Raw genomic sequence first — 24,372 nt, 5'->3', positions numbered from 1 at the left:
CTAACTGTGCCATATGTGTGAGCTCACCATCCGTCAAAGTGATCATGAACTGTGAAAAGTGGCTGGATATAAACAAGCCACAGACCCATGCATGCCTACATATGTCAACCAGAAGTAGCAAGAAGCAGAGAAATAATTGATGTACTGTTTTATAAACATTTTGTACCAACTAAGACCCTCTGCAAATTCAATCAGTCTACTGACTCTGGGCATGGTGACAGAGAGAGGTTAAATGATCTTCTAATCAAAGCCATATGGCTCCACCAGCAGTCTATCCAAACAAGAAACATCACCAAGGACTTGATTGTTGGGACACCACAGGCACACAGGAAAGCCCACAGGTATATGACAGCTATAAAAGGATAACTGCCCTATTAAATGTGTGGTGCTTGATGAGTCGTGTCTCAATCTCTTTGTGCTTCAGTCCACCACACTCTGTATTTTCTGCTGGTAATATTACTCTGTTGACAATCCATCTATAAAAGTACATTTTAATGGACACCGCTGGTGTTTTGAATGCTTGAGCCCATTAAAATGCATAATTAAATTGCAATTGTAGACAGTTCTCTTTCATTTCACTATACCACATCCCGTTTGCAGGGGTGGGTAAGTGAGTTGTGAGGTGAGGATGTTTTTTTCAGTACATGTATCAGGTTGCAATTTTTCTTGCTTGAGCAGGTAATGCATCATAGAAACATTATGTCTGTTTTTCTTTTCACTGCAATCAACCTGCACTTGGACAATACAGCACAGCAATTAGACCTTGGCACAAACAAAAGCAGATGTGTGTGTGTGTGTGTGTGTGTGTGTGTTGGGGGGGGGGCACTCTTAAATATATTTATTGTACACTGTACCTCTGGGTTAAGACAATAGCAGTGCATCTGTAGTTCCTGGAGTCCTCTATCAGCCCAACATGTAACAACCACCTCTAAGAGTTATCACAACAACAAAGGGCCCCCCCTTTAGTGCTGACCTGTCCTAATCTTATCTCTGCCTAATGTAATGAAGAGATAATTTGCCAAATAAGGAATGAAGAATGTCCAGAATGAAAGCCAGACCCCTGCCATGCGTCCAGGCTGGAGAACAGTCAAAGGGCAACTTCCCATGCCTTTCAACCCACCAGAAACAACTAACCCTCATTCCTTCGCTCCACCTCAAATCTACATTTGGGCTTTAACAAGAAAACGCAGCATGAGCTGACTTGCAAGCTAATAGGTGGAGGAAATTGGAGTGGCCAAGGTCACACTCAAACAGTGTTAATCTTGATGTTTGGGAGGGTGTAGAACAGCTCCTTTGAAGCTCGACAAAACTGGTCTTGCCGTGTCTGTGTCAATCTGCAGAGGGCAACTAACACATCAAAGGCAGACTGAAATCTGCCCTGTGGGACCCAAAGGAGCTGGTAGAACAATATGAAACAATTAACATGGAGTTACAGAGTGAAAACATGTAGAACTTCAAACACTAGATAGTTATTACTCAGAATATAAGCAATTATAGTAATTCTACTTGTTAATGCCTGCAAGTTGACCTGATTGCAGGAAGGTTTATGGCAAAATGTTCAATTGGATATGAGAAAATCATTATCTATACCTTATGCATATAAAAAAGCTTTTTACTAAATTAACATCAAGCCCCTGGAAATGCAATCTCATGTACAGTGCAGTGAAAAAGTATTTGTCCCCTTACTGATTTCTTAATTTTTGCATATTTGTCGCATTTAAATGTTTCCGATCGTGAAATTTTAACATTAGACAAAGATAACCCAAAAAATACAAAATGCAGTTTGCAGTGACAATTTATCCAAACCTAGCTGGCCCTGTGTGCAAAAGTAACTGCCCCCTAAACCTAATAACCCCTGGCAGCAAGAACTGCAATCGAGTGTTTGTGATAAATGGCAAGATAACTGACTCTTTCACCTTTTGATTCACTCTTCTTTGCAGAATTGTTTTAATTCAACCACATTTTTTCAAGCAGGAACGGCCTGTTTAAAGTCATTCCAAAGCGTCTCAATCGGATTAAAGTCCAGACATTGATGAAGTCACTCCAAAACCATTTTGTTTTTTTCTGTTTTTTTTTTGAGCCATTCAGAGGTGGACTTGCTGTCGTGGTTTTATCATTGTCTTGCTGGATAACCCAAGTGAGCTTGAGTTTTAAGGCACGAACTGATGGCCAGACATTCTTCTTCAGGATTTTCTGGTAGAGAGCAGAATTCATGGTTTCATCCGTTACAGCAAGTCATCCAGGTCCTGAAGCAGCAAAGCAGCCCCAGACCATCACACTACCGTCACCATTGAGTCTTGGTATGCTGTTCGTTTTATGAAATGCTGTGTTAGTTTTGTGCTTGATCTAACGGGACTCAAACCTTCCAAAAAGTTCAGCTTTTGTCTCGTCAGTCCACAGAATATTTTCCAAAAAGTCTTGGGGATCATCAAAGTGTTTTTCTTTAGCAAATGTGAGACGAGCCTTTGTGTTCTTTTTGGTCAGCAGTGGTTTTCTCCTTGGAACTCTCCCATGGATGCCATTTTTGTCTCTTTCTTATTGTTGAATCCTGTCATGTCAGGTCTCAAAATTAACATAATGTCAAGACCTTAACTGAGAAACGAGGCCTGCAGTTCTTTAGATGCTGTTCTGGGTTGTTTTGTGACCTCCTGGATGAGTCATCAATGGGCTCTCAGAGTAATTTTGGAAGGCCGGCTACTCCAAGAAAGATTCAGCACTGTTCCAAGCTTTTCCCATTTGTGGGTAACGGCTGACACTGTGGTTCACTGGAGTCCCAAATCCTTAGAAATGGCTCTGTAACCCTTTCCAGACTGATATATGTCAGTGACTTTGTTTCAGCTGTTTCTTTAGATTTTGGCATGATATGTTGCTTTTTGAGATCTTTTAACCCCGCTTCACTTTGTCAGACAGATTCTATTGAAGTGATTTCTTGATTCAACATGTCTGGCAGTAATCAGGCCTGGGTGTGGCTAATGAAACGGTAGCTTTCCAAAAAAGCGTGGTTAATGAATTAATTCAGGATTTAACAAGGGGGGCAATTACTTTTTCACACAGGGCCAGGTAGGTTTGGATAGTTTTTCCCCTTAATAAATGAAATCATCTTTTAAACACTGAATTTTGTATTTACTCAGGTTATCTTTGACTAATATTAACATTTGTTTGATGACCTGAAACATGTAAACGTGACACATATGCAAAAAAACTAAGAAACCAGCAAGGGGGAAAATACTTTTTCACAGCACTGTAACAGCGCAATTAGATTTTTGCACATCTAAAAAATAAGATCAATAAAATTACTTCAGTCAGAGATAGAAATACCACAAAATCCAACAGCTTTAATTCTGTTTAGACCAGAAAAATTGGTGTCTTCCAAATTCTTAATTCTTGTCATGCAATACAATTGAATAATTGAAAATAAATTGCATTTCATACCATGAAGGCAATTGTCAAATGTTTTAAATAAAGTGGTACACACCACACATTATTTGTGCTGCCTGGCAAACATCCAAGTAGTTAGGAAAAACTGAGTTTTAACTCAATACCCTCTTCTCGACTGTAACAGCTCGGTGCGTCCCGGGAATCTGAATATGTGCGTCTGCGTTTTGCAAGTAGAGACATATTGTCAAGAGATGAGAGCTGAGAGTCTTGACAGTCAGGTGAAGCAGTCTGTATCATCTCTTGTTTGATTTCTGGAAAGGTCTGGTCAGGGTAGATAAGCTTCAGATAATCTTCAAAGAGTTCTTTAAATTTCCTACATGTTACGGCAATTTCAGTGTTACTCTGGCACTGAAGGAAGATAAGGAGAAAAGCACAAAACTGTTTAATACCAGAAAGGTCAAGAATACTGAATAATGCTTATTTTGCAAAATATTTTGTCTATGGTACCTCACTGAAGGCCCCAAAGATGAGCCTGATGTCTGACACAAACTCTGCAGGGCTCTGATAGCATGCGCTCTCCTCAGCGTCCAGACGGATTCTCACAGTGGAAAAGCTCATTGGTCCCTTTGTAGTCAGACTGCTATCAGCACGTACCTGCAGTATTTAGAGAGGAAATGATAACAGAACAATAACACAGTATTGACATTTTATTTTTCCAAAATCTACAGTGTGTAAGCAGCATGAACACGGGGCTGTGGAGTTTTACCCTGTTTTGTTATGTAAAGGTTTAAAATGAACAGTTATTTCAAGCCAAAGCACCAGAATCACACTGACCCTTGAGTACAATTATGAAATACTGAAATTTATGTGTCTGCAGGTAACTTTACTGTTTATTTACTGTTAAGTCGCTGTGCTTCTGATTCCTAATTTCTGTCTTCACTGATAAATATGGCACATTACATGCAATTAAAATTACAGTTACAGTAACTCCACTTGGCACTAATCCTATTAACCTTTCCACGATAGTCATCGCACTTCCAGACTCACCAAGGGAGATACAGAATTTTGAAAGTCCGAGTTCAGCTCACTGCAAAACAAGTACAGCAACAGTCTCTCACATTTCTGCAGAACAAAAAAGAAATCTAAATTAATACATGTTGTTCCCATCTGTGGTGCGGCAAGTAGAATATCAAACTGGTGAGGGCTGTCTGTCAGAGCCTCTTTAACACCATTCTGCCTTGTGTCCGATGCAACATCAAGTCAGTGGGTCTTTCAGATACTAAGTTTAACAAACCAGGGTTTTAAAGTGATGCAAATGTTTTACCTTAAAAATAACAGCCTTAAAATCACTTTGATGGTACACTGATTTGTAACTCGGTGAATTACATCTTTATTTCCACTACGTGCCTCCACAACGCCTGTTCTGGCAACATGTTACTTGGAAGAGCAGGTAAGGTCTCCCGGGGAAAGTGCATTGCTGCGCTGAGGACGGAGCCAGCAGGCAAGACCCTACAGCTGAGGAATGACAGGACAAGTTGCAGCTGCACACAGGAGAAGGCAGCGACGTGCACTGCAGAAGCAGATGAGGAGTAAGAAGGCCAGGCTGCTAAACTAAACTAATGGCTAGCACATCCAGGTTGGCTACACATTCACTTTTTATAACCAACTTTTTCTTTCTGGATGTTACAAAAAAAAAAAAAAAAGAAAAAAGAGAACTTTTCTTGCTGAGATAACGATAGGGAGCTCTCTTCCTACCAAAGCTGTCTGCCAGACTCAGTAGGTCAACTTGATGGTTTATTTCCGAGCTGACTGACACTCCTGGTCAGGGGAAAGGCAGTTCAATTCTGCACACTCTGGGTGCCTTAGTAAATTTGTCCACTTGCTAGTTTTTGTTCATAAGCCAAATTAGGGTATTTCAACAGTAGTTTAGCTGCTAGCTCACTTGGTGAAAAGAGAAAGCATCCGCTTCCCATAGCTGGTAATATAACTTCACTGACTATTATTATAAACTATTTTTTAAGTGCTGTTTGTAACCATGATTCAACATCTTAAATTTAGGAACACAAGTGTGGGCTACAAAGTAATGTGTAAACTAACATTTCCTGCCTCCTACACACTGTAGTACCACCCCCACCTAAACTGAGATGAGTATTTCTAGAAGCAAGACGGAATCTGAAGTCTTCTGTGCTGCACGTGATAACGACGTGCTAGTCCGACTACGGATTTGTGTTCATAGCAGGAGCTATTGATAGGCTATATTCTTCACTGACCTACATAAGGTCCTTTAGATACCACTTTTGGCCACAGAGGGCAATGTGGCCACTGCTCAGCAAATGCTACATACTATCTGAAAGTATCATTCTGCTATTACACTATATAATTTCTGGACAAAAATAAGAACTTACTTACTTACACTGATTCTTAAAACATCTACCCAAAATATTCTCATTTGCATCAAAAACCATTTGTAGTTTTGTCCCTAATGTAGCCTTGTGAACCATGGTGAACTTTATTTTAGCTATTTGTGATACATTGAAGATATTTTTAAAAGTTTTATCATTAATATTAGCAGCAGAAGTAAGGTGAGGTGATGTCTTAACTATCAAACCTGGAATTAATCTGATGTTAAATAGTTTCAATTGTTCAGTGGCATTTTACAAGCTAACTGGAAATTTGGAAAATGCATGACTTATTTTATTATGCGTAACTCTGAATTTAACTTGTATTACCTGGTAATCAAGAGTAATTTCTTAATATGATATTACTATAATTACATAAATAGTACTAAATCATTGAGAAAAAAAAAAGGAGTACTGACTCGTTTGTCGACAGGGGAAAATGCTCCTTCAAATTCCATCTCCTTCTTTACTGTTTTGGCTTCAGGTTTGCAGTCATACTCCATCTCAGGCAATAACAGGTCACGACAGAAAGTGCAAAACCATTCCCTGCTGAAAAGAGACCATTTACAGACTCAATGTGAGAGCCAGTAAGCAGTAACTCATGTCAACAAGTGCATAATGCTGCTGTCAGATGAAAATCTCACACCTCCAAAATGTAAAAATCAACTTGTCAAACGCAGCTTTTTTCTGACATGTTTTTCATTCCACCAAGAAAACAAGACAGTGATTCTGTATTAAAATGAAAATACATGAGTTGCGGCATTTTCACTGAAGACCAGCAATAAATAAAGTTTGACAGAACTGACCTTGGAGATTTGAGGAGAGCTGGAATGTGGCACGTAAGATGAAAACCTTTATGACACTTATGGCAGCATAACAGCTCCCCCGTAGTCTGACACACAGCACATAAGACCTCATTAGAGTCTTCCAGTTGGGCTTTATTTTGGTCTTCCTGCTGCTGTTCTCCCACTGAATGAATGGGATTTGGAGCTCTAGTCTTATTCTGGCCCAGAGGCTCACTTGGAAACTGTGAAGAGCAATGGGGTTTGTCGTCTATGCTTTGAATACAAGACGGGACATCGTCACCTTGGGAATGGGTTTGGGGTTGGTCGTCTGTGCTGTCGGGGAGGCTGGCTCTTTGTTTGGGATGTACCTGAACCCGCAAAACACAGAAACCAAGGTCTGAAAATACCATAGCCAACATTTTATATATTTATCATGATCCTGGAGTTTTAGGATTTTGTTAATATTTTGAGTTATTAGTAGTTATTACTGAGTTATTAGTAGTAACTACACTGTTTCCCTGTCTGTTCCTCCCACTGTCTTGTATTTCTATTAGTGCCTTTTCACCTGTCTCTGTTACTATGTTTAGTTTGAGTCTTCTTGTCTATATAATTGTCTTTTGGGTATTTTGTGTTTTAATCTGACGGCCATTTTTCTGTTGTGTTTAATTTTAGTTTTTCCTCCTTTATGATTACCATCCTCGCCCTAACTGTTTTCACCTGTTGTTCATTGTTTTCACCTGCGTTCTTCTCCCTCTTGTTACTTGCTGAGTTAATTAGTACACTGTATGTCATGGGTTGGGGTGGGCTGAGTGGTTGTAGTGTTTCTGCTTTTGTCAGGTGGTTCAGTGGGCAGGCCGCTTGCGTTTCCGCCCTCAGGTGGAACCCGTCGCTGCGGGCCAAGCAGCACACCTGTGGCTAGTTATGCTGATCAGGGCTTGATGTATTGAGGAGTGGCAGAAACAGTAGCTCGCCTACAGATTCTCCACATTTGCCATTCTTGCTCATCGGGTGCTCACTTCTGCTTTCTCCTGTTTTCTCTTTCATTCTTGTAGAAAATAAAAGTTGTTTGTGAGAACTGCTTTGTCTCCTCCTTGGGTCCTTGACAGAACAATCTGCCAACACTCCGGACCCAGCAGACTCAGAAGTTGGCCGATCCACCCTGTCTCCTTTGCTTCCTCGGGGTCGGCCACCACTGCAACCCAGGACCTTTCTCCCCCTAGCCCTGAAATGTTCCGGGGCGAGTTAGACCATTATAGAGACTTTTTGCTCCAGTGTTCCCTCTTGTTCCAATCCACTCCAGGGAGGTTTGATAATGACTATCTGAAGATATCTCACTTTGTGAGTTTATCTTTCCACGAACCCAATCAAGTCTGTGTCTTTTGATCATTTTGTCTGTGATTTCAGATCCGTCTTTGATCATCCCCTCGGGGAGGATGAGATGGCTCACCATTTTTTGGGGTTTTTTTTGCTCCGCCACGGAGAAAAATCAGTGGCAAAGGTCTCTTTTGATTTCCAGGTTTTGGCCAGTGAGTCCGGTTGGGATGAAAGACCCCCTCAAGGGGGTGTTCTATTCGGCGTTGGGAAAGATGAATTGGTCACTCGCAATGAAGCTAAAACCTTAGAAGATCTCATCGGGCTTGCTATAAGGATAGATAACCGCTTGTACGAACACACCCGTGAATGGGGCTTCAGACTGCAGCCTTACTCACTCCGTGACCTCTTCTCCAATTTCTCGGGGGAGACTGCACTTGGCCCTCCGAAAGAACATCCAGGGGAGCCTATATGCAGTTGGGCTTGGCAAAATTAACCCCCGAGAAACAGCAACGTAGGATGGCAGCATGGCTCTGTATTTACTGCAAGATGTCGGGGCATTTTGTGGCAACCTCCCCTGTCCGACCAAAAGACAACAGCCGCCAATAAATACGGGGATACTAGTGGGTGGTGTGCAGTACATTGACACGTCCCCCTGTATGCAAGTTAAAGACATGCTCAGCTTTAACCAAGCAGACATTCCGCTACAGGCATTATTGGACACCGCCGCTGAACAAAACTTGTTAGACGCCAAAATCGTCAAACAATTGAAAATTCCAACCATCCTGCTCAGCTCTCCCATGTAGGTCATTGTATTAAACGGCCTAAAGCTTTAATCCATCTCCCACCAGACTGTTTCGGTTTCTCTCACACTTTCTGGCAATCACAGAGAATCCATTAAATTTTTTGTTTTCGAGTCCCCTGCCTCTCGCCCTAAGACAGCTGGGATAGGCTCCAGCCCCCCCGCGACCCTGAACAGGATAAGCGGAAGCAAGCGAATGGATGGATGGATGGATGGATGGATGGATGGATGGATGGATGGATGGATGGAGTCCCCCCCAAAAATCCCTTAATCTTGGGTTTTCCTTGGTTTGCAGCCCATAATCCCCACATTGATTGGCAACAGCGTCACATCATTAGTTGGAGTCCTTTTTGTTCCTCACATTGCTTAAAATCAGCCGTAACACCTGCATCGCCCCATCAAGTCATCTCCTGAGTTAATAGCACCTGATCTAGCCTCTGTACCCCCTGAGTATCACGACCTCACACCAGTCTTCAGCAAATCAAATACTCTGTCCCTTCCACCACATCAGCCATACGACTGTGCATCAATCTCCTCCCTGAGGATTCCTTTCCCTCCAGCCGGCTTTACTAACTCTCCATTCATCAGGCTATAGAGACCTATATTAAAGACTCTTAATGCAGGTATCATCTGCCCCCCTTCATCACTGATGTGGGCGGGATTTTCCTTTGTGGAGAAAAAGGACAAGTCACTATGGCCCTGCATTGATTATTGGGCCTTAATCTGATTACTATTAAAAATAAGTATCCACTTCCTCTGCTAAGTTAAGCTTTCAAGCCCCTCCATGAAGCCACTTTGATTTCCAAGCTAGATCTTTGTAATGAATATCATTTGGTTAGAATTAGAGAGGGGGGATGAATAGAAAACAGCTTTTAATACACTACTTGGACATTTGGCTTAACTAATGCGCCGGCTGTATTCCAGGCCCTCATCAATGATGTGCTTTGGGATTTTTTTCATGATTTTGTTTTTGTCTATCTGGATGACGTTTTTGATCTTTTCCAGGGGCCTCGAGCATCGCAGACTCATAAGGACTCCAACGCCTCCTCGAAAATAAACTTTGTCAAAGCAGAGAAATGTGAGTTTCACTCAGTGTGTCATTCTGAGGTGACATTATTGAGAGTGGTCGGGTGAAAGTGGACCCTGTGAAAATCAAAGCTGTGTAAGAACGGCCCAAACCCACCACTAGAAAAGAACTAAAATGTGCCCTTGTTTTTGCCAATTTTTACTGCAGGTTTATCTGTAACTACAGCCAGACCACTCCAGGGTGCTAGCCAGAAAAGATTTTCAGCCCAGCACGCAAGCTGATGTTAATTAGCAAACTACACAATCCTTGTGGACGTGCGGTTACATTTCTCGAGAGGTGCATGTCAGATTACATCTTATGTTACAGCGTAGGGTTCAGAAAGGACTTCTGGTTACGTACATAGGACCGATGCAGAACTCTAATTCAGGCCTTATTAGCTCAATAGAGCGATAATTCTTTTTGCATACAAACCAGAAGCGTTACACTTACATATCATGCATTCAACGTGTCCCAGAGTGCCGTTTCCTTCCACTAATGGGTTTGCAGAAATCACAGAAAAAGCATTCCCAACAAAAACATTATAATCCAGATGTTTTCTCAATCCAAGATTCAAACTCGTCCGAGATAGTCCATGCATCCTTGGTGTGGATTTGAACATCCTAGGTCACACTGTTCTTAAGTTATGGCCAATGTTAAAGTTTTTGTGGAACAGATGCCGCCAACACCAAGGCTATGACAATAGCTTGACTTTTTCTTTAAAACAGCCGAGCTAAAAAAGGATACTGTATTCATAAATATACATAGATAAGTGTGTAATTATGTCCCCCAAAAAAACTGTTTAATTAAACCATTGAAAACACATAGGCTGGTTTGTGGAAACCAGCAAGTTTCCCCACCATATTTGAATACAGTGGCAAGGAAAGGGCATCTCTCTTCTGATGTTTTACGTGTGTGGTTAAGAGACTGGCCACATACGTAGTACGTAGAGGAGAAGAGAACTCATAGGTGTTTGCGTGCCATGGAGGGATATTTCAATTTGTACCTGCATGTTCAGACTCAAAATACGAAGGATTATACCCATGTTTCATCATCTGAGAAGGTGTTCCCTTCCGGTGACACTGGGGTAAAAGCGTAAAATAATGTAAAATATTTAACTGACACATAGCAATAAATCAGGAATAAAAAAAATGGATAAGTGTTGATACAGTATTATTCAAATGTGTTAAAATATAATGTGTACAAAAATGTTTTCTTACACAAACGTTAGTAGAAACACGCCAGTCAGCTGCAGCCATTAAGAGGTACAGTTTAAATGTAATGTTTTTGTTCTATCTTGCCCGACTAAAACGTGTTTGTCCTACAATTGCCACCCTAGCTAGGATTATGCACTTGAATTAGAAGGGGTAAGAAAACAGAATTCAGTTGACTGCAATTTGCTGACATCTAGTGGTGATATTTTACACACTGTAGCTTTAATTATTACCAGAGGTGGGAAGTAACGAAGTACAAATACTTCGTTACTGTACTTAAGTAGATTTTTCAGGTATCTGTACTTTACTTAAGTATTTATTTTTCTGACTACTTTTTACTTTTACTCCCTACATTTTTACACAAGTATCTGTACTTTCTACTTCTTACAATTTCAAACAGACTCGTTACTTTTTAACACGTCAGAGAGAAGTTTGCATTTCCGGTCAGTGCGCCGTCAAACATCAAACGATCTGAGCCTAAACGGAGGAATAATAACACATAAGAGACAATCGTACTGGCGTATCCTCCATCACCGGCTTATCTCGTACAAAGGGATTAAATACGCAAACCCATATAATTAATGTATCATTTATAGCGCTATAATCAGGGGTTACAGCGGGCCGGACCGAGTCCGTAAGTTGCGCTGCGGCACATAAACAGCTTAGCTAGCGCTACTGAAGAGGAGCGAGCACGAAGGGAGTAACGTGTGGCAGGTAAATGCAACGTTTCTAAATGCTCAACAAATATCAGCAAACACACAAAGTGTGTGCAGTTTGTTACACAGCTAGCTAAAAGAAGAGCTGCTGTATTTCAGGGAGAGCAAAGAGAGAGAAGTTCACTCAGAGATGGAGAAAGAGGACAGGAGAGGAAGAAGAGAGGTTAGAATTAAAGGTAAGGACTGGAAAATAAACTGAAGTATGCTGACGTTGTGTAATTCAAAGATTCTATGAAAATACTGCAGTTTAGGTTAGCTTGTTGTACTGTATTTACAGTAAAGCTCTGTGTTGGTGCACAGAGACTGTGTTCATGGTCAGAGTTACAGGTTACATCAGTGCAGCAGAGATGAGTTTGAATCAAAGCTGCTGATGCTGAGATTCATTCACTGAATCCAACATTTCTACAGCCTGTATGCTGTCAGTGTAGGGGATGGAGATCAGCTCAGATAGCTGTGAAATACTGGGTTACATCTTTGTGAGTTCACTTCATCCACACAGAGCAGTAAACCTCAGAGCAGCAGCAGCAGGTCAGCTGATCACAGCCTGCACACCAACATCATTTACTGCAGCTCACAATAGAAAGCTGTGATTCTTCTCCCCATGCAGAGACACTACAGCTGATCTTAGGGTTCCTCCAGCTTCTGAATCCCACTGTAACCCCTGAGTATCCTCATGTTGGTGTTTAGGTGGAGGCACAGTCACCCTCTACTATGGAGGACACAGAGAATAGAGCTGTGTTTAAATTCCCTTTCACAGTTTGTGTCCTACATAACAGATTCAAGCTGAGTGCATTCATTAGGATTAAAATTTAGATTGGAATAACGTTTGTATTCTCATGTAATATTATTTTATATTATTACAATAATATATAATGAGGTTCGGTTAGTTTTACACAAAAATAGCTTGTAGAAACATCCTCCAAAGAACTACTTTTACTTTCTTACTTTGAGTACATTTCAGAGCCTGTACTTTTTTACTTTTACTTAAGTAGAGAAGTTGAACCAGTACTTCGACTTTTACTAAAGTGTTTTTTAACATAAGTACTTGTACTTCTACTTAAGTACAGAATGTCAGTACTTTTGCCACCTCTGATTATTACCATTATGATTAATCTTTATCACTGGATGAATTGTAGTGAAACTTACTGAGACACAAAACATATAGAACTAACAAGCACTGCTGATTAAAATGATAAAAGTTACACTAAGATTATTTTCTAAATTAAACTAATGCTGTTACTAACTAATGTTCCTTTTTGTTCCTTTTTGCTCCTGTTTCTAATGCCATCACCCCATTCTATGGCCAGTGTCAGCTGCTCCCATTGATATGGCTAGTAGGTGCCTTACTTCTTTTTGTCATCTTCTCCTACTGGCTACTCTCTTTAGGGACTGTCACAGCAGATCATCTGCCTCCATCACACCCTATCCATAGTATCCTCCTCTGTCACATCAGCTTTCTTATATCCTCCTTTACTACATTCATGAATCTTCTCTGTGGGCTTTCTCTTTTCCTCCTACCTAGCAGCTCCATCTTTAACATCCTTTCTCCAGCATATCCACTATCCCTCTTCTGCACACGTCCAAATCATCTCTTACCTCTCTAATGCTGTCTCCAAACCACTCGACCTGAGCTGTCCCTCTGATAAACTAACCTCTAATCTTGTCCATTCTGGTCACTCCCAGTGAAAATCTTAGCATCTTCAATTCTGCCACCTCCAGATGGACCTCCTGTCTTTTTGTTAGTGCCACCATCTCCAAACCATCTACCACAGCAGGTCTCACTACCATCTTGTAAACCTTCCCTTTCACTCTTGCTGCCATCCTTCTGTCACAAATCCCTCCTGACACCCGTCTCCACCCACTCCACCCTGCCTGCACTCTCTTCTTCACCAGGTTTTTAAACTCATCTTCCTTCACTACCTCTGCTCCTTCCATCATCACTGTTGGACCTCTCTCCCTCTCATTCACACACACGTATTCTGACTTTCATTCCTCTTCTCTCTAAGGCATACCTCCACCTGCTCCCTACGCTCACTACAGATCACAGTGTCACCCGCAAACATCATAGTTTACAGAGACTCCTGCCTGACCTCATCGGTAAACTTGTCCATCACCATCGCAAACAAAAAGGGGCTCAGAGCAGATCCCTGATGTATTCCCACCCCCAGCCTGTAACCTGTACCACAAACCTCACCATTGTCTCACTGTCCTACTACAATGTCTTATAACATACTCAAACACGTCTCTGCCACTCCCAACTTCCACACAATGCTTAACAAATTTATTAGACCACCACCCAATGTAAGGTTTATGTCACAGCTGCCCTAAAAAAAACAAAACAGGATTGTTAATTACCAAATTAATTTTTTATGTTTGTGTAATGGTTAATCCATCCGTATGCACAAGCTCTTTAATCATGATATTTTTAATGCTAAAATATAATTAGTGTTGTTATCCATGAATTTTGTTTTACAAAAAGGCAGGAAAAAATAAAGCACATTATTTTTTGATTAACATGCCAAATCACAGTTAATTACTTGCATTTCTAAATTTTTTTTGTTTTTTTTTAGTGGGTGAATGTTGAATAATGTCTGACCTCTAAGAGAAGTCCAGTGTGCCACCGCAAATTTTGGTATAAAAATTCAGTTCAGTGAATAAGAAATTCTTTGTTTGAATGATTTTTTTGACGGATTTAAAAAATATTTGTTTTCTTGTTTTTATGGCAGGTGGTCTAATAAATTTGTTAAGCACTGTAGCTAGGCAGCATCAGATAGTAGGCTGTAAGATGACTTAGGATACCAAGAAGATTACGTGAGTAAAGGATTAAATGGTGAAAGCTGAAGAGGGAAGAATGGAGCACAGAGTTCAGGGAGGAGTTGAGACAGGCTCTAGGTGGTAGGGAAGAGTTACCAGATGACTGGGAAAGTACAGCTGTAGTGCTGAGGGAAACTGCCAAGAAGGTGTTTGGTGTATCCTCTAGACAGAGGACAAAGGACAAGGAGACTTGGTGGTTGAATAAGGAAGTACAGGAAAGTATCCAAAAGAAATCAAAGAAAAAGTGGGAAAGTCAGGGAGACTAGACGTACAACAGAGAGGTGAGAAAGGAAAAGGCTTATAGTGAGTTTTATGTGAGACTGGATACTAAGGAGAAAAGTACTTACTGATTGGCTAGGCAGAGAGATCAAGCTGGAAAGGATGTCCAGCAGGTTAGGGAGAGAGGAGGAAATGTACTAACGAGTGAACGTGTTTTGAGAAGATAGACGGAGCACTTTGAGGACCTCATGAATGTTGAAAATTAAAGAGGAGGATGGAAGGAAGACATATGAAGTGAGGGCAGCTTTGAAGAGGATGAAAAGCCAGTTGAGTTGAGTGGAGTGGAAAGGCAGTTGGTTCTGATGACATACCTGTGGTGGTATGGAGATGTCTAGGAGAGAGGGCAGTGGACTTTTTAGTGAAGAGTGAGAGGATGACTAAATGTAAGAATGCAGATTTTCAAAAACAAGGGTGATGTGCAGAGATGCAGTAACTACAGAGGGATAAAGTTAATGAGCCATACCATGAAGCTATGAGAAAGGGTTGTTGAATCTGAGTTAAGAAGAGAGGTGATGTTCAGCGAGCAGCTTTACTGTACACGTCCATTGTCTTAATCACCATCCCACCCACCCCCCAGCTTCAGACTCATGATCCTGTGACACGCTCTTCACCTCCACAACACTATTCACATACTCTTCCTACAAGACTACCCTACTCCATTTCTCTTCCTATCTACACCATAGTAGAACAGTTTGAATCCACCTCCAATGCTCCCTTGCTTCCATTCCACCTGGTCTCCTGCACACACAATATACAGTGGCTTGCAAAAGTATTCATACCCCTTGAACTTTTCCATATTTTGTTACAACCACAAACATAAATATATTTCACTGGAATTTAATGTGAAACACCAACACAAAGTGGTAAACAATTGTGAAGTGGAAAGAAAATTATGCATTATTCAAAACATTTTTTACAAATAAAGTGAAAAGTGCGGTGTGCAAAAGTATTGAGCCCCCCTGAGTCAATACTTTGTGGAACCACCTTTTGCTGCAATTACAGCTGCAGGTCTTTTAGGGTATGTCTCCACCAGCTTTGCACAGCTAGTGACTGAAATTTTTGCCCATTCTTCTTTGCAAAACAGCTCAAGCTCAGTCAGATTAGAAGGAGAGCGTTTGTGAACAGCAGTTTTCAGATCTTGCCACAAATTCTTGATTGGGTTTAGGTCTGGACTTTGACTGGGCCATTCTAACACATGAATATGTTTTGTTTGAAACCGTTCCATTGTAGCCCTGGCTTTATGTTTAGGCTCGTTGTCCTGCTGGAAGGTGAACCTCCGCCCCAGTCTCAAGTCTTTTGCAGACTCCAACAGGTTTTCTTCCAAGATTGTTCTGTATTTGGCTCCATCCATCTTCCCATCAACTCTGACCAACTTCCCTGTCCCTGCTGAAGAGAAGCAGCCCCAGAGCATGATGCTGCCACCACCATATTTGACAGTGGGGATGGTGTGTTCAGAGTGATGTGCAGTGTTAATTCTCCGCCACACATAATGTTTTGCATTTTGGCCAGAAAGTTCAATTTTGGTCTCATCTGACCAAAGCACCTTGTTCCACATGTTTGCTGTGTCCCCAACATGTCTTCTGCAAACTGCAAACAGGACTTTTTACGGTTTTCTTTTAACAATGGCTTTCTTCTTGCCACTCTTCCATAAAGACCACATTTGTGCAGTGCATGACTAATAGTTGTCCTGTGGACAGATTCCCCCACCTGAGCTGTGGATCTCTGTATTTCGTCCAGAGTCACCATGGGCCTCTTGGCTGCATCTCTGATCAGTGCTCTCCTTGTTCGGCCTGTAAGTTTAGGTGGACGGCCTTGTCTTGGTAGGTTTACAGTTGTGCCATACTCTTTCCATTTCCAGATGATGGATTGAACAGTGCTCTGTGAGATGTTCAAAGCTTGGGAAATCTTTTTATAGCCTAAGCCTGCTTTAAACTTCTCCACAACCTTATTCCTGACCTGTCTGGTGTGTTCTTTGGACTTCATGATGCTGTTTACTCCCCAATATTCTCTTAACCAACCTCTGAGGCCGTCACTGAGCAGCTGTATTTGTACTGAGATTAGATTACACACAGGTGGACTCTTTTTAGTCATTAGCAGTCATCAGGCTTCTGAATGCAATTGGTTGCACTCAGAGAAAAGGGAGCTGAATACTGTTGCACACTGCACTTTTCAGTTTTTTATTTGTAAAAAATGTTTTGAATCATGTATAATTTTCTTTCCACTTCACAATTGTATACCACTTTTTCACATTAAATTCCAGTGAAATATATTTATGTTTGTGGTTGTAATGTGACAAAATATGGAAAGGTTCAAGGGGTATGAATACTTTTGCAAGCCATTGTATGTGCCTTCCTTCTCTCCATCATATCAACCAGCTCTTTCCCTTTACCAGTCATAGTCCCCACATTTACAGTCCCTACTCTCACCTCTAAACTCCTGCCTTTCCTTCTCTGTTGCTGTCTCCTAATACGCCTTCCCACTTTCTTCTTCCATTGTCTTTGGCCAAAAATAGCACAGTTTCCACAAGTACCATGTTGGCCTGCAACACTAGAGGTGGACACATGATCTGCATCTGCATGATGCCCTTCCTGATGCAACCCTCACCATTTATCCACGCTTGTGACTGGCACTAGAAGTACACTGGCTTGTGACACCCCCTCCCCCCCTGCCCTGTGGTTGGTTTCAAGTAACAAACAATCTCCTATTAAAATCATACTTTGTGCCAGTCCAATTCTTGCTGCATAAATAAGCTTTGGATAAACACATCTACCAAAAATAAAAATCTATACATAAAATACACATTGGACTGCAATAATAACTCATTTTGTTCTTACACAACTGCCTTCATCATCTGGCTCATCTTTGATGACAATTATTGGCCCTGGAGATGATCGTTGTCTCTTCTTTACAGCAGATCCCACTGCTCCACTAGCGTGGTGTGTTTTTGGGGCTTTCCAGGAACCGGTCCTTGGGAACAAAGCAAAAGACAGTCACAGACAAATTCACTCAAGAGACCCATGCCACAGAGGTAATAGTGTCATAAAACAATCTGCGCGCGCGTGTGTGTGTGTGTGCATGCATAGCTCCCTCCTACCCTGTTTTTTCTTGGGATACAGCAGCGTACTCTGGTGAATTTTGCTGTCCTGGCACTTAAGAGAAGTTACAATGTGTTTGTTCATTATAAAGAACAGAACATAACACATATTCTCGATGTCACAAAAAAAACTGCAAAAGTACATTATATACAGATAATGGCAAGCATACCACTTGTGCTTGATAAGGAAGTTTCTGCTCCCTGAGGATAGTTTGGTTTCACTGTGTACACTGGACCAGCTGAATCATTGCTCCTGTTCATATATGTAGGCTCAATCTAAACACAGGATTGCAAATCAACTACTAAACAGCAGGTATTATGCAACGATAACAGCCTTCAGTCAAGAGAGGAAATTCCTTACCCTCTGTTGTGAATGAGGCAAATTGACACTACCATTGAGGGGCAATGGTGTTATTTGTGCATACAAAGGTGAAGAGGAAAATCCATCCATGGGCTTGGTTTGGTAGCTGGAGTCACTTCCTGTTCCTCTCTGATGAATGGAGAAAATGCAGAAAGGTGGAGAACATGCAATCATTTACATTACAGTTACATTCCTGTCAGTATCTGTAAGCATGTGATGATGGAAATGAATTTTTTTTCAGATATGCTAAAGCTATTTTACAGAAAAATCAGCTGATTCTGAGGGGGTCACTTGGGAGGCAGTCATTGATTTTCCATGAAATGATCCAACTGCTGGGTTGTAACACTAACACCGCAGACATCATATAACAACAGCGTTATGTCAGTTCCCTTAAATTGGTTTATGGCGATAAAAAGAAAAACAAAACTACCCAAAACACAATCTAAAGACCTAACACAACATGACCACAGTATGCTTTGACAAGTCTCCTTCACTGCACAAGATCTGCATGCAAAATACTAATGCAGCTCTGACAACTTGTTCACATCAGGGCAACAAAACTAATTTGTGCTTTACATGCCAGCATTGTCCTGCTTCAGAGTTGGAACCCAAACATCAAGTGAAGTAGACTAAACAACTTGAATAACAAGATATTATCATCAAGCTTTACTCAAGGAGTTTTCCCCTTTATCCCCTGTTGCATGCTGGCTTGCTGTTTGCATTGCTGCTTTATTTGATTTACTTTACTTCTGAGCTCTAAGTTCATCCAAGACTAAAATCCATCCTGACAAGGAAAGACATAAATTGCTCAGGATGTGAAAGCTGTCAGCTCTATTTAGGACAATGCCATCTGCTGTCTGTGCTTGTTAAGAAGGCCTGTCATTCAAGCACACATGCACACTAACACAAAGAAACGCACAGTAACCTGGGGAGAAAGTCCAGGGCTCAGTAGGTTCCTAGTTGGGCTAACATGGTTGGGCAGAGGCCTCATAAACCTGTGGTCTGGTTTTGGAGGCAAACTGTGAGAGGGAGACCCCCTCTGTAGGGGCCTTGGGACTGTTCGCTGTAGTTGGATGCTTTGGTACCATGTCCAGGGTGGAGGAGATGGCTGGGGCTGCCATTGAGCCTGGGGGGTTAGCTTGTCCACCTGCATCTGGAGCTGAGCCAGAGTGCTACAGGGAGCTCCCAGGGCAAGGCTGTGGGGTGAGCCTGAGGGGCCCTGCTGAGTGTGGGTGAGCTGATGATGAAACCCACCCAGCTGGCGGTCTGGTATACTCTCTACCACTAAAGTGCCTGAGAGGAAATACACACATAGACAGGATGAGCATAACAAGGACTGATGAAATATATACAATACAGAAAGAAAAATCCAGAGAACTGTAGAGAAGAGTATATACAGTAAAATGTGAGGCAGTCTGTAAGGAAAACTATGCTAACTGGGGCTACAGCTATTGACAATAAGCAAAGATAAAAATTTCAATTAATACGTGTTGATTAATCAGTCTATAAACTGAGGAAAAGGCCAAATGATAACAGTCTTCAAATGATTAAAATATAAATTAGGTTTCAAGGCATCCAATTCTACTAGAACAGAAAGTGAAGAATCCAATCTCAGGGTTGTGGATCACACCATTTATCATCTTACCCAAATCAACATTCGAGGCCCAGTAAGAGGCTCGACACTGGAAGCGTACGGTGCTCTGTGGTACAAATGAGGCACTGCATTTTGCCCGCAGGAGGTTTCCAATCTGAAACTGAATCTGCAAACAGATGGGATGTTATTAATAATTTTCAGAGGAGGAACATGCGACGCTACAAAAGGCATATGTTTGCACTTCATCACATCCGAGACATACTAGGCTTTCAGAGATGAGCTGAGAACAGGAAAACAAGACTGTGATGAGATAGTGCTTCAGGGCTAATTGATTACCAAACCTCACCAAACGTTTACAGTACAACAGGGCCGTGCCCCCATTCTTGGCCGTGGCCCATTTGATGAAGTCGATGACATGATCCAGGTGTCGGGATAGATAGCCAATGTCTTCCTGCTGTTTATGCAAGAGACTCTCGTGATCTTTTGTAAGAGCCTATTTAAAAAAAAAAAAAAAAAAAAAAGTGAGAAGTGCAGTGTTCAAGCAGCTTGAGGGAAGGCACTCTGAGCCTCAGGGCGACAGTCAACTCACGATACAAGTAACATTCTTCTGGAAACTACACCTCAGCAAGCTACAGCACTACACAGCATTGTTTTGCTCTACTATTTTATACATATAAAGGATTTTGTCATACCTCAAGTTGATTAACCAGCATTTTGCCCTTTTTGTTTATCTCATGGATCAAACTACAGATGGATTTCTTTATTTCATCATGAACAGAAGTGCGGTTCTGTTCAACCAGAAGAAGTCTGCAAAGCATACAATGAAAGTGTCAATTAGAAAATACAGAGAACAATGTATATTTATTAGTATGGAGGCACAAAATAGCTTTTTTTTTTTTTCTTTTTTTTTAAACTAGGCATCCTTATGGGTGAAATACATACCCACTGTTTATGGAGTTTGATACCTCTTCTATCAGTTTCTTTTTCTCCTGTAGCTGATGAGTCATACTCTCCATATGCTCTTTGTGGTTTTTATAGGCAGCTTCAAGGAACTGATAACTAATTCAGAAACAAGAGTGAGTCAGTACAAACAGGCTAAAAAGCCAAATGAATTATGAAATATGCATAATGAACTGGGATTTTTTTTTTTTGGTAATCTTAATCTCTTAATGCATGTTTTTTTTTCTCCACCTCAAATACATCACACGCAGGGGCCCAGTGCCATATGCAATTCAATTCAATTGATCATCAGTCATTATTATAGAAACAATGTGGAGTTTTGACCTTGTTAATACAGTGTGACTGCCTGTATGGCTTATGTAACTAAATCACACGTCAAATATAAAATCATTAAGGACCACCAAATCAAGCTGATGCAGAGGTACAGGAACCATTTCATCACATTACAGGATAAATTGTGACGGTACTTGTGGTCTTTATGCTTGACAAGTTGGCAGTCCCGACAGGTAAGCAGGTCACATGTCTCACAAAAGAGTTTCAGTGGCTCTTGTTTGTGGGTATGACAGAACATCGGCCTCTGACTCGACACAGTACAGACGTCTGGAAAACAACAAAAAGCTCATCATAGTTATTTTAAAGCTAATTTTTACAGTATAAAATGCACAGTATATGCATTCACTGTATACTGATGTATACAGTATTTATCATTTTGCCTATTAAAATATTTTTTATTTCAACAGCAGTAGGACGAATCCCATGATAGTCCTTGCATTTGTCATGGAAACGGCACAAGCATTTAATTTTTTTTAAATAGGTGAGATGAGCACATGGGTTAGAATACCTTCCGACTTCTGTCTGATCATGTGGTCTTTGGTGAATTTGACTCTTTGGTGGGCCTCCACACAGGTGGTACACAGGTACTCAATACACTCAGCACAGAACCCAGCAGCTTCAGTGTTGTCGTCACAGGCCATACAGAGCTATAAGTAGATGAGTCAAACATCAAAGGCTGAAAAACATTTGGTAACATAAGGTGGCATTGATGGTTCTTTGCAGTTTTTACTCCTTCTTCAATCAAGGGAATGAAATGATACCTTATCTGCTAGAATGACATCAGTAGACAAAAAAGTATCCATATGTCCAGTTTGTACTCCAAAGTACTGACTTTGCTGCCCAGATTTCCCAGCTACAACCCATCACTAACTGGCCTTGCTTTTCTGTAAATGCATTTCATATCCCATTTAATATTGTGTGTACTTGCCCATGGGGCTGCAAGTGGAAACCATCTGGTAGCTTATTCTGGTTCTTTTGCCCAAGATAAATATGTAATAAAAGTAAAATATTGTAGAACTATCATGATCACTACCCTTAAAACTCGGGCTGTCCCCATGTGGTAGTTAATTTGTTACCGACCTGGACCGCTCTCGCCACTGTGCTGCTGGGAGCCTCAGATGAGTCCTTCACAAACATATTATCCATCACATCTACCGCCATGCATTCCTGCCTGCACACCGGACAGCGGATCACGTTTACTGGAATCAAACAGGAACATTGGTATAAATCAGTAAAACTGGATATTTCTGGTATTATTTACCATTACCTTATATATTGGTATGATATTTAGACAGGTGCTTATGGTCATAAGTAGCTACAAATGCTCGTTAAATGCGTGCAGTTGTAAGGCACCAGCTCGTTCTTGGCTGCAGAGAAGTTGCCTCTCGTTAATCGATCCTTGATCAGTGTTTGTAAACAGCAACTCACGTGCTTTGGTCGCGCTGTCGCCCTTGGAGACGGACACATCCAAATTCCTTGAAGGTAAAGGTAAGCATTTCTTGCAAAAACTGTGCAGACACGGCAGAAGTTTGGGCTCCCTGCTGTGAAAGTTTAAATGGCAAACGGGGCAGGTGTCCAAGTAATTGTGGTCGGTTGCACCGGACCTCTCCCCCTGCATGCTCTCTGCTTCGTTCTCAACCATCAGGACAGCAGCACCTCCGGACTCCCGTTTTTCCACGCACGCATCCATCTGAAACAGTTTTGTTCTTTAAGTCTAGATGACTGCGCACGAGACGCACCGACACGTATAAGCAAAGTAGTATGAAGCGTAATTTTCATTACACTCTAAGCTCTAGAGAGAGCCTTTCCATACCTGCACTGCCCCCTGCACGTTCAGAATTTTTAATCCGAGTACATTACTGTTTACATGTGAAATAATTACTCCACTCTAACAACAAACAGGAAGCACGAAAGAAAGAAATACACCTGAGTGTGGCGCCTGCCGCAGATGTTGCTCAATTTGCAGCGCACGCGCTCGTTGCGGCACGGGTAGGGCGGGGTCAAAAATATTGATTGGAGAGGAACCGGCTGTGTGGCTCTGGTGCTGTGTAATACCGCCAATTTTGGTATCGATCCGATCTCGAGTAAACAGAGCCGGTGTTGCCGTAAGTTGGAAAGGCAGCTTTTGTAGAAGAGAGCAGCGTGTCATGATTTATGAGATTGATCATCATCAATTTGCCAAATCTGAGCACATTTTAATGACTAGTAAATCACTGTGATTTTTACTTTCCTCAATAATTAGTTAACACAAAACACACCTTTCAGCTTTTCTTGGATTTTGAAAGTGGGTTTTTTTGAGACCTGGAATGTAAATGCGCCTGTGTTTAAAGCACTTTGTGTGCGCTTCTGTTGTTTAATTGTGTTGTAAATAAAACAGACTTAAGAGCGAACGCAAAGGGGTTACCATATTCATATTTTTTCGGTTTCACTAAAATAATTTAACACAATTCAGTGTGTTGAATATATTATTTGACTATACGCAATCAGTCTGCTGAAGAAGCAGCGATCATGGCCAATATTAAAGTAGCTGATTAAAATAATTTATGCTAATTTTGTGACTACGTGGATTTATGAAAGTCAATTCCAAGATGGCAGCTCATTTAGCTCAGGTACATTGTCCGTCAAACTCCATATCTACCTTACGTGAGTAGATTTGAAAAAAAAAAAGAAATCTAATATGAAAAAATAAACCTTTAGTCAATTTTAATAGTGTTTTAGGGTATGTTGTGTATTAAAAAATATACAATACCAGTCAAAAGTTTAAAGTCAAAAGTTTAAAAGTTTTTGATTGGTAATGTATATTGATAAAAAGATGGCAGGTCCAACATGACAACAACCATAACAGCAAAAATATTCCTAAAAATACTTTTTTTTTTTTCTGACCAGAAATACTAAAAAAAAAAAATGAGTGCATACAAAAGACATTGACACTTTATCAGACATGCATTCTGTTTAAGTTTTCTTGTATATATCTGATTGTTCATGGAATATTGCATCAGACAGTTTCAACCAATAAAAAACTGATGATGTCATTTTTCATTATAACAACACCAGAGTAATTGTAGTGATTTATTAATGTGTAAATATCATTCCCAGTAAATTTGGCGGTGGCCTCGGGAAGCCCCAAAAAAGCCCGGTCTGAGTAGGGTTAATATTAAGTATTCCTGAAGATCCAACATGAGTGATGAGTGAAACATTACTTTCACCACTATGTGGGCCACCTGCTTATTCTTTGCCTGTCTGAAAGGGCTGTGACAGTGACCTTTGTC

At 41.1% G+C, this 24,372-nt stretch overlaps 1 protein-coding gene across 2 annotated transcripts; it reads right to left on the bottom strand.

The window, feature by feature from the left end:
- Nucleotides 1-3,376: 3,376 nt before the first annotated feature.
- LOC115781882 (transcription intermediary factor 1-alpha-like) lies at nt 3,377-23,097 on the bottom strand. 2 transcript variants are annotated; one of them, XM_030731796.1, is made up of 19 exons: nt 23,030-23,097; nt 22,532-22,793; nt 22,184-22,302; nt 21,612-21,750; nt 21,238-21,370; nt 20,753-20,869; nt 20,503-20,617; nt 20,157-20,303; nt 19,862-19,976; nt 19,142-19,509; nt 18,217-18,345; nt 18,026-18,131; nt 17,856-17,910; nt 17,596-17,728; nt 6,584-6,930; nt 6,197-6,326; nt 4,426-4,500; nt 3,886-4,032; nt 3,377-3,786 (listed from the first exon to the last, which is right to left on the bottom strand). In XM_030731796.1, the coding sequence occupies exons 2-19, from the start codon at nt 22,791-22,793 to the stop codon at nt 3,514-3,516; spliced, it is 2,910 nt and encodes a 969-aa protein (XP_030587656.1). In that variant the 5' UTR covers nt 23,030-23,097; the 3' UTR covers nt 3,377-3,513. The 2 variants fall into 2 exon arrangements, with proteins under 2 accessions (XP_030587656.1, XP_030587657.1); XM_030731797.1 differs by having other exon boundaries at nt 22,917-23,054.
- Between the last annotated feature and the right edge of the window lie 1,275 nt (nt 23,098-24,372).

The sequence above is a fragment of the Archocentrus centrarchus genome, chromosome 6 (assembly GCF_007364275.1).
Source record: "Archocentrus centrarchus isolate MPI-CPG fArcCen1 chromosome 6, fArcCen1, whole genome shotgun sequence".
NCBI classification, from domain to species: Eukaryota; Metazoa; Chordata; class Actinopteri; order Cichliformes; family Cichlidae; genus Archocentrus; species Archocentrus centrarchus.
Note: the sequence above shows the minus strand (reverse complement) of the source record. Positions and strands in the feature narration are given on the sequence as shown.

Excerpts from the sequence above, each read along its gene's own strand:
- LOC115781882 (XM_030731796.1), bottom strand. The coding sequence starts at position 22,793 with ATGGATGCGTGCGTGGAAAAACGGGAGTCCGGAGGTGCTGCTGTCCTG. Across the intron at positions 19,977-20,156 it reads TGTTGTACTGTAAACGTTTG|ATTCAGTTTCAGATTGGAAA; the intron begins GTGAGGTTTGGT and ends ATCTGTTTGCAG. Across the intron at positions 18,346-19,141 it reads GCCCTGGACTTTCTCCCCAG|AGAGGAACAGGAAGTGACTC; the intron begins GTTACTGTGCGT and ends TCCATTCATCAG.